This window comes from Triticum dicoccoides, chromosome 4A (genome assembly GCF_002162155.2).
Source record: "Triticum dicoccoides isolate Atlit2015 ecotype Zavitan chromosome 4A, WEW_v2.0, whole genome shotgun sequence".
NCBI classification, from domain to species: Eukaryota; Viridiplantae; Streptophyta; class Magnoliopsida; order Poales; family Poaceae; genus Triticum; species Triticum dicoccoides.
The window spans coordinates 355251353-355261150 of record NC_041386.1 but is presented as its reverse complement, the minus strand read 5'-3'; the positions used below and the strand labels follow the sequence as shown (position 1 = coordinate 355261150).

General features: G+C 55.6%; 1 protein-coding gene across 1 annotated transcript in view; it reads left to right on the top strand.

Annotated features, from left to right (window-relative positions):
• Window positions 1-6875: 6875 nt before the first annotated feature.
• Window positions 6876-9798, top strand: part of LOC119285912 (pre-mRNA-processing factor 17-like) — a 5063-nt gene continuing 2140 nt past the window's right edge. The window contains exon 1 of the mRNA XM_037565238.1: window positions 6876-8674. Within this exon, the coding sequence (XP_037421135.1) occupies window positions 6969-8674 (1706 nt within the window). The 5' untranslated portion in view covers window positions 6876-6968. The remainder of the gene's footprint in view (window positions 8675-9798) is intronic.

Here is a 9798-nt window from a genome sequence, read left to right as displayed (position 1 = left end):
CTTGGAGGAAGGGCCAAGGCTGCGCCTCCCTCCTCTCCCTTGGCCCTATATATAGTGGGGGGAAGGGAGGGCAGCAACACCTAAGCCCTGGCGCCTCCCTCTCCCTCCCATGACACATCTCCCTCCTCCCAAAGCGCTTGGCGAAGCCCTGTTGGAATCCCGCTACTTCCACCACCAAGCCGTCGTGCTGCTAGATCTCCATCAACCTCTCCTTCCCCCTTGCTGGATCAAGAAGGAGGAGACATCGCTGCTCCGTACGTGTGTTGAACGCGGAGGTGCCGTCCGTTCGGCGCTAGGATCATCGGTGATTAGGATCACGACGAGTACGACTCCATCAACCCCGTTCTCTTGAACGCTTCCGCGCGCGATCTACAAGAGTATGTAGATCCACTCCTCCCTCGTTGCTAGATGACTCCATAGATAGATCTTGGTGACACGTAGGAAAATTTTGAATTTATGCTATGTTCCCCAACATGAGGCTCCTAGAGCCTCGGGTGGTCGCAGTGGGAAGGAGCCGGGCTGTTTGGCTCAGTCGGGCTCCCCTAAGGCCATCCCTCTTGAGTCTTCTCCAGCTCTGCCGCGCATCGGCCGTCACGTCCAGCGCTTCGGTCGCCTTTGTGTGGACTTCAAGGAGCTCCGCAAGAGGAACGGATCTCCGAGCAGCAGCGGTATCTTTGGGCCGTTGAAGCGACGAAAGTACATCGCCATTGACGAGTAAGTACCTTATCTTGGTGATCTTCTTTGTGCCGCCTTCCTTTCCTGACAACTGTCCCCTCAGGACCCCTTCTGCTAAGGCCGTGAAATCTCCAGATAAGCAGCTCCCTCTCATCCCGTCGCACCCGCCAAGCTCCAGCGCTACAGGCTCGGGCGCTGCCCACGGCGTGGGGTCAGCCATGGGAGTTGGTCCGTCATCAAGGCGCTCCGTGCTTGCGCCTTCGCCGTCCTTTCTTCGCGGCCTTGCTCGGGGCGCAGCAAGCGTGCCAAGTCCCTTGGTCACGGTCGGCGGCTGGCTGGCCTCGATCCTGGGGTCTTCTTCAAGCAGCGGGCCTTGTTCGGTTCGGGCCCCTCGCGAGGGTCGGCTGGCGCCTGGGACCTTGCCAGCCCCCAGTCCCAACCAGGAGGTGGCGCTCCACTTGATGCTCCACCCGCAGCCCCAGAGGTGGAGGACGAGGTGGGTCAAGCGTTCGAGCTCGAGCACGGGCGCAGCATAGTCCGCCGCGAGCTCTTCCAGGAGGCGATGGGCGCGATGAATCGCCTTGGTGAAGAGCTTGCTGGTGTCGACTTGCGCCTTGAGGCTGAAGGTCTTCGGTTGGTGGAGGAGCGGTGCAAGCTACGAGTGGCCATCAACCTTGATCGCTATCAGCGCAACCTTAAGAACCGAAGGCCGAGGCATCTCTCAAGATTGCCAATGAGGCCCGCTCGCAAGCTTTGGAAGAAGCTCGCGAGGCCGATTGCCGCCGCAAGGCTGCCGAGGAGCGCGCGTGGGAGCTTCAGACCTGGAGCGCGTCCCTTGAGCAGCAGGTGGAGGCGCGCGAGGCCGCTCTTGCATTGCTGAGGGGGATGCCTATGGAGGAAGAGGAGGTCAGGCAGTGCGAGGAGGCACTGGCCCTGGAAGCCGTGGAGCGCAGCCTCGAGCTCGAGTGACTGGAGACAAGGGAGCGTCAAGTCGCTCAAGCAGAGGATGCCATCGGGGCCCGTGAGGCCGAAGTCGAGGAAGAGATCAATCGCCTGGTGGCCGAGGTTCGTGCAGATTTGGAGGGCAGGTACAACTTGAGGCTACAGCTCGCCGGGCTGGAGGGCGCGGGCAGGGCCGCCGCCATCGGACCCAGGTTGGACGAGGCCGAGAGGCGTGCGGAGGCCACAACTGCTGCCTTGGTTACGGCGCAGACGGACCTGGCCTCCGCCTGCGCCGAGCTGCTTTCCCTTCGGAGACGAGTTGACGACACCGAGGCTGTCGCTCGGCAAAACAGGGAGGAAGTGCTCCAGCGCCGGACGCTGGAGCGCGAGCATGCCCCTATGCTTCAAGACCTTCGGAACTAGGCCAACACCGCCCTGGGTTACATCTGCGACGAAGACGCCCCGACCCCTCACTCGAATGACTACACCAGCCACCTGATCTTCTTCACCGAGGTGGTGACGCGCCTAGAGGCCCAATCTGCCAGAGCTCGACAGCTTGTGGAGGAGAGGGGCCGTGGCCTGCTTCAGCGCGCCTTCTCCCGCGTCTTCAGCCATCTTCTGAATGCCTACCCCAACTTCGACTTCGACGCTGCCATTGCCCCCGTACCCACAGCCGTCCGGGGCGACCTGGCGCGTTGGGTAGAGGACCATGTCGATGTGTTGGTCAGGGCCTTCACCTCGGAGGATGATGCGGTGGTGGTCGTCGCGGATGAAGGTGACGTGGTCGATGACGGTGATGGGGGCGTCGCCGACAATGGCGACGATACCGATGAAGATGACGACGACGCGAGTGATGCGTCCGCGGGTGATGTAGCGAGTGATATCTCCGCCTGATCCCATGTTCTCCTGTTGTTTCATTCTGCACGCAAAACTCGGGCGTGGCCCTTGGAAGACTTGTAAGAGCATTTTGAGAGGGGGAGCCCCTCGTGTAAGCAAACTGCAGTTTTTACTTTCCTATGTGATGTGGGTATATGTCCTCGTGAGCTCGTGAAGCTGGGGGTGAGCTCCCCGTCGTGGTTTACCTTAGTCAGCGCCAACTTAGGGCTGGGTCGCGAGGCGACGAGTTCCTGAGGATCCCGCGGAGCTTATCGCCCCGCTTGAGGGGGACCCCTTAAGAGGTGAGCACCAGGCGTAGTTCTAGCACGTGCCTGAAGAGCGTGTGCTCTGCGCGGTCCGGCTAGCGAGGAGCTTTGCAAGGAAAAGGCGATGGACAAGAGTCCCAAACCAAACAAGATCGAGAAGGCAAGAAACGGCTCAAACGAGAAAAACGCACCCCCTGCGCACATTGATAAAAATTCAGCTTCAACTTAAGTCCAGATCCAGAAAGCAAAGCCACAGAAGGAGAGATCCAAAGCAAAAGGCCGCATCCGGCACCTAGTATAGTCTTCGGGTCTTCAAGTCTTCTCACCAGCGCGGAGCTAAGTACCGCCACTAGGCGTGGGAGGGAGCCCCAGGGCCTGAGGCCGACGCTCCTGAGACTCCGGGGCGTGTACAGCCCCAACTCATTATTACGTGAGAGTGTCATGGGCGGCGAGCTTCACAGGCACCGGGCCTTGCTTCATATCGCCAGACGAGGGCCCCGCCTTGCGCCACCCTCGACCTCTTTTGCGCCGACCGGTTACCAGGACGACACAAAAGAGGGAAAGAGGACGCCAGCGGTTCCCTCGGTGACCACGGGTCCTCTGCCGGGTGAAGGGTTGTGGAGGCCACCCCGGCAGAGGGCCTACCTCCGGGTGTCCCCTGGTTTCGCGTGCCTTGGGGAGGGGCCTTGCTCCTAGCTCCCTTCCGGCGGCCCCGAACGTGTCTCCCTTGTTGGAACGGGTGCCGCCATGCCAGGGTCGTCGATCGACGCTGCCACCTGATTCATCTGCAGCCCATGGTTAGCATAAGCCTGCTTTTGAGAGATTAGCGGTACCCTGTAGTTGCCGTTGTCGATGCGATCGTTGTGGTTCTCCGTTGGTTCTTGGAAGGCCTCGACTCCTAGCGCCCCCTCTCCTCAATCTTCTCCAATGAACGAGCCAGGGTCGTCCTCTGGTGCGTACCCTTGGTCCATCATGCGGGGCACGTAGGCTTCCGGGGCCATCACCCCGAACACCTCGCCGTGGTGCCCCACGCTCCATGTTGCTCGACCCATGGTGGCGCCCTGGGCATGACTGTATGGCATCTTGCTGTGACCGTGGGGGGCGACGCTTGCGCCCGTGCCCGCTGCGGGCGGCATGGGGGAGTCGGAGCCCCCTATGCCGCCGCCCGTGCTGATGTTGATGAAGCCCCCGGGCGTAGTTGATGGTGCGCGGATGTGGTGAGGTTCGCCGCGCGGCCCGACAGTGGCCTGAGAAGGAAGTTGATAGCAGAAGGGCGGTGCTCCCGACGCCGCTGCATCCAGCAGCTCGGCAACACGCTCCAGCAGTGTGTCCCGACCGCTTTCCATCAGCCTGCACCGCAGCAGCTCCCTTGCCACGGTGAGCGCTGCCCGCATGTTTGCTTGCTCCCGTCGTGAGTACGGTGCCGTTGTTGCGGCATGGCTCGTTGCTCTTGCGGCGGCCTGTACCTGCCGTGGGGTGAGGGTGGATGACGCTTGGCCGTGCTGCCCGCGTCCATCGGAGTTTGGCGGCACCCGTGCCGCCTAGAGTGCGTGGTCGTGACCTTCGTGGGCAGGTGTTGCTGCCCGGGCTGGCCAGGCTGCCCAGCGGTCGGAGCCGGCCCTTGAGTCGCCGGACATCGTGGCTGAGGAGCATCGACGAGCTGGCCGGTGGAGGAGGAGCTCCGGCGCACCCCTACCTGGCGCGCCAAATGTCGGATGTGGGGTTCCGGCAAACCCTTAAGGTTCGAACACTGGGGTGCGCGCGAAGTCTTTCCTTCCCACCAATCGACGCCCTAGCTCACTAAGATCTCGCGGACGAACTCGATGAACTCGCACACAGAAAGACACAAGATTTATACTGGTTTGGGCCACCGTTGTGGTGTAATACCCTACTCCAGTGTGGTGGTGGTAGATTGCCTCTAGGGCTAATGATGAATAGTACAAGGGAAGAACAACCTCCTGAGGTTGAGGTGTTCTTGAGCTCGATGAGCTTGTTTGTGTGTGGGTGGACTGAATGATCCGTCTCTCTCCCCGTCCTCTCTAAGGTGGTGGCTAGTCCTATTTTATATAGGCCCTGGGCCTCTTCCCAAATATCGAGCGGGAAGGGAGCCAACAATGGTGGGCTAATTCGAAGGGGGATAGCTAGTACAAGCTATCCTGACAAAAGTGGTCTCCGCGTGCCAAAGGCTTTGGTGGTGACGCCGTCTTGGGCTCCACGATGACCTCCATCTTGCCGTCCTCCTGGTCTTGGTCTCGTTGCACCAATATAGCAACCTTTTCCTGATGCCTCGGTACTCTTCACCTGTGCTTGCCTCCTTAGCACCAAAGAGGAAACAAGGACGCCGCGCGCGCTGGCGCCCGCCTGGTGCCGTGCGTCATGGCTCACGTCACAAGGGTCTCGTGAGGTTTGCCCCGCCTTGATATCTCTGCTCCTCGTGAGCCTGCCTAGCTAGGCTACTCCCGAGGAGGTCTTGCGTCGTCCGCCTCGCGAGGCTTGGACCCTCGTGAGGGTCTTGGATGCTTTGCTGGTGAAGATGGGCCGTACGGCCTGCAGGTTTAGCCACGCCGCGGGCCATAGGCAGGCAAGTCTGGGGACGCCCGTTCCCAGAATGCCGACAAATGCCCCACCTAGGCACTAAGTACTCGCATGGTTACAATGCTTGGGTATTTGTGTGCCATCTCAGCGTTAACATGTATCTCCTCCATGCCATACTCCTTAGTGTCACCTGCATTATTAGTGACAAGCATAGCATGCGTCTCTTCATCCAGATCACTGGCAAAGGAGTACTCACCATCTTCCCGCATAATGAATGTGCGTTCATTTGGGCAGTCCTTCATCAAGTGCCCCCCACCTTTGCATATATGACACTTCATGTCCCTTGTGCCTCCAGACGAGGTGGTGGGTGCTAGAGATATTACTTTCGAAGCCGCATAGGATTGTGGAGCTGATCTTGAACTTGTTGGGAGTGCAACATTGTTTGGGATATCTGGTGTTGCCTCGGTAGTGGTTGGGATAGTAGGAGATGGTGTCCATGATGAGTGACGACCTAGAGAAAAGTTACCTCGTCCCTTGTTGTGTCGTCCCTGTACTTCCTTTTCGGCTTTACAAGCAAAATGAAATAAATGAGTAATAGAATTGTACTCCTTATAGTCCAATATATCATGAATATCACGATTCAAACCACCTAAAATATAGCCATCACATCATCTTCGGTTTCAACTGGGACCACGCCATTCCCCTGCCGTGGCCCTACGTTCACCCACCGAACCGTTGGCATCTGAACTGAGAGAGGGGTTAAGTGCCAGCCGTTCTGGCCTCTCATCACGCACGGGATGCAGAGATCAGCTGTTGATGAGCTCATCTCCTCGACGATCTCCGCTACGACCATGAATTCGCCGTCGGCTCGTCGCATCGGGACACCTAGTTCACCGGCGAGCACGACCAACGACGCCGGCCGTTCTTCGGTGCTTCAGCGCATGAGCCGCCTCACGAGCTGGTCAAGGAGGAGGTAGAGGAGGAGGAGGGCGAGGCCTACAAGAAGGCCCTCGAGGACTCCCAGCTCGACGAGCTCGCCATGTGGCCTGGCATCCCACTGGTGTTGGCCGAATCTGCCGGAATACAGGTCGCCATGCCTGAGCCGGAGCAGGTGCCATGGCCACTGGTGTCACTGGTGGGGCACTCGTGGTCGTGGAAGTCCACGGTCCCGTGCACACCCAGTGTGGAGCTGGAGCAACCGGAGCATCAAGAGGTGCCCATTGCGTAACCGCACGAGCACGAGCCGACGACAGTTCCGTGGCCGTTTTCATGGCCGGCTCCACTCTTCGTCGACCTTACCTAGATCTAGGTTTTACTTATTTTTATTTTAAATTAATATACGAACGGACTTTTCGCGGAATGTATATATTTGTAATCCATAAATTGGTCAAAATTTGAAATGCATCCCAACACGTTAGTCATTTTTTTTTCTTTTTATGGGGAAACATTTGGTCGCATCTATAGGCCCACGGACAAGTCAGACTTTGGTGTCCGCCTGACGGGCCGGGTCAGCCCGTTGGAGTAGCACAATTAAAGTCTGCAAGCGGTCCGTCTTTCTTTTTTCAAACAAAAGATACAAATCTCCTCTCGTCCTCTCCTCCTGAGTAGCGGCCTCGTAGACAAATCTTCCCTGTCCCGACGAAACCCTAACCCTAGATCGCCAGCCCGCCCGCCATGGATCTCCTCCAGTCCTCGTACGCGCCTGGTGACGCATCCTCGCCGGAGGACGAGTCGCTCTCCTCCCCGGACACCTCCCCACTCCGCCTCCCCTCCAAGTCCGCCGCCCCCGCCGTCGATGAGACAGCGCTCGCGCTATCCGCCGCCGCCACTTCCACCTCCCGTCCTATCGACCCCTCCCTCCACCTCATCCCCTTCAACCCCACCGCCGACCAGCTCTGGGCGCCCGTCCTCGGTCCTCAGCACCCCCACGCGCCTATCTCATCCGCATCTGGTCACCGTAACCACAAGCTCGGTCATGTCGAAGACGCAGCGCTCCTCCCCTTCCTCTTCGACGAGCAGTATAACACTTTCCATCGCTTCGGCTACGCATCTGACCCCTCCGGCCTCCACATCATCGGCGACGCGCAGCCACAGGCGCCCGACCTCGACACCGTCTACAACCTCCCTCCTTCTGAGCACAAGCGCCGCCGCATCCAATCCAGGGAGGAAAACCACGAGCCCCTCCCCCCAGAGGCCCAAAACCCTGCATCCGACGAGTGGGTCGTGCACAACAAAAAGAGTCCCTGGGCTGGCAATCGGGAGGGCCCGCCTGTGGAGCTCACGGACGAGCAGAGACAGTACGCCGAGGCACATGCGGCCAAGAAGGCTGAGAAGGAGGCACGAGGTGAAGGGAAGGAGAAAACAGAGGTGGTGGTCAAGAGCACCTTCCATGGGAAGGAGGAGAAGGACTACCAGGGACGATCGTGGATCACTCCACCCAAGGATGCCAAGGCGACCAACGAGCGCTGTTATATTCCCAAGAGGTGTGTACACGAGTGGGTTGGACACACCAAGGGGGTCTCAGCGATCAGATTTTCTCCCAAGTATGGCCATCTATTGCTGTCTGCAAGTATGGATTGTAAGATTAAAATCTGGGACGTGCTTGAGTCGAAGACATGTATGCGGACGTACATGGGGCACTCCAAGGCGGTACGGGATATATCGTTCTCTAATGACGGTAGTAAGTTCTTGAGTGCTGGCTATGACCGGAATATTCAGTATTGGGATACTGAAACTGGGCAGGTGATCTCGACCTTCTCTACTGGTAAGGTACCTTATGTCGTGAAGCTCAATCCTGATGAAGATAAGCAGCATATTCTCCTTGCTGGGATGAGTGACAAGAAGATCGTGCAGTGGGATATGAAGTCAGGGCAGATCACACAGGAATATGATCAGCACTTGGGGGCGGTGAACACTATTACCTTTGTAGATAATAATAGGAGGTTTGTGACATCTAGCGATGACAAGTCTCTTCGTGTGTGGGAGTTTGGCATCCCTGTAGTTATTAAGTATATCAGTGAGCCGCACATGCACTCCATGCCGTCTATTGCAGTACACCCAAACTCTAACTGGCTGGCAGCACAGAGCTTGGACAATCAGATACTGATATACAGCACGAAGGAAAGGTTTCAACTTAATAAGAAGAAAAGGTTTGCAGGCCACATTGTGGCAGGTTATGCTTGTCAGGTGAGCTTCTCTCCTGATGGGAGGTTTGTGATGTCAGGAGACGGTGAAGGTAGTTGCTGGTTCTGGGACTGGAAAAGCTGCAGGAGATTCAAGACATTGAAGTGCCACAATGGAGTTTGCATTGGATGTGAGTGGCATCCGTTGGAGACTAGCAAGGTTGCAACGTGTGGATGGGATGGTGTCATAAAATACTGGTAAGTTGACAAGATAAACATATGAAAACACCTTATATTTTATTCTGCAGTTTTTAACCGATTTGTACTAGTGCACCATTGCTGTTTAAATTGTTTCAGTAAGTAGTTATTGAAATTCATGGGGCCCATGTTGGATTTAGATTGTGCAGTATGTCTTTTAGTATTATTGTAATAACACTTTTCCCTGCTGTGTTCTATTTTATTCATACTATTTTATTTAGCTGGAAGGGTAGTTTAGTTTGCAATTGCAGTAACGTCCATTACATTCAGAATATCAAGACCACACAAACTTGATTATGGTGTCCTTTAAAAAACTTATGGCTAGAACTCGTGTAATGTAGTAGTTTTGTGCATGTTTACTAAATTGTTATGTTTTAATGAACTAGACATCTCTACCTCTTTGCTCTAAATATTCTTTTGTTTATTTTGTTGCTGATTGTGTTGGCTCCTTGGTGCTCCCTTATCTACCATTTATTGATGCTTTTGCTGTTGACCTGTGTGAGGAAGTAATAGTATTGGTTTAGGAGTCCTTATTATTCTATGTTTACTTTCCTTGCTCCTCAAGTCTTTTGTAATATATATATGCCCCTTGGGCCTACAATAAAGATAAGTTGCTTTCCTAACAACCTGATGCTGTTATGATGATTGGTTCTACCCTGACCACTGCTCTTTTTTTCTTGATAAAATGCAAGGCTTTGTTGCAGTTAATGTTATTCCTCCTAAAAACTCAGCTACCAGTGCTGCGTGAAGTCGGGTCTATTCATTTTACCCACTTATCTGATCCATCTTCTACATGCCGCTGAAAATTAAACACGTCCTGGATGATATATTCCTACCCCATTCAAAAGAACTCGCAAATTAAAAATTCAGCTTATGCTGATTGGTTGGGTGCAGAACTGGATAAATGAGAATTGTGCCTTTACTTCTACTCCCTCCGTCCCAAAATTCTTGTCTTAGTTTTGTCTAGATACGGATGTATCTAATACTAAAACGTGACTTGATACATCCGTATTTAGACAAATCTAAGACAAGAATTTTGGGACGGAGGGAGTAGTTGCTTAGGGAATCTCCAACGCTGTCCATCAAAACAGACACCCAAAATGTCTGTGGACAGTCTGGATGTG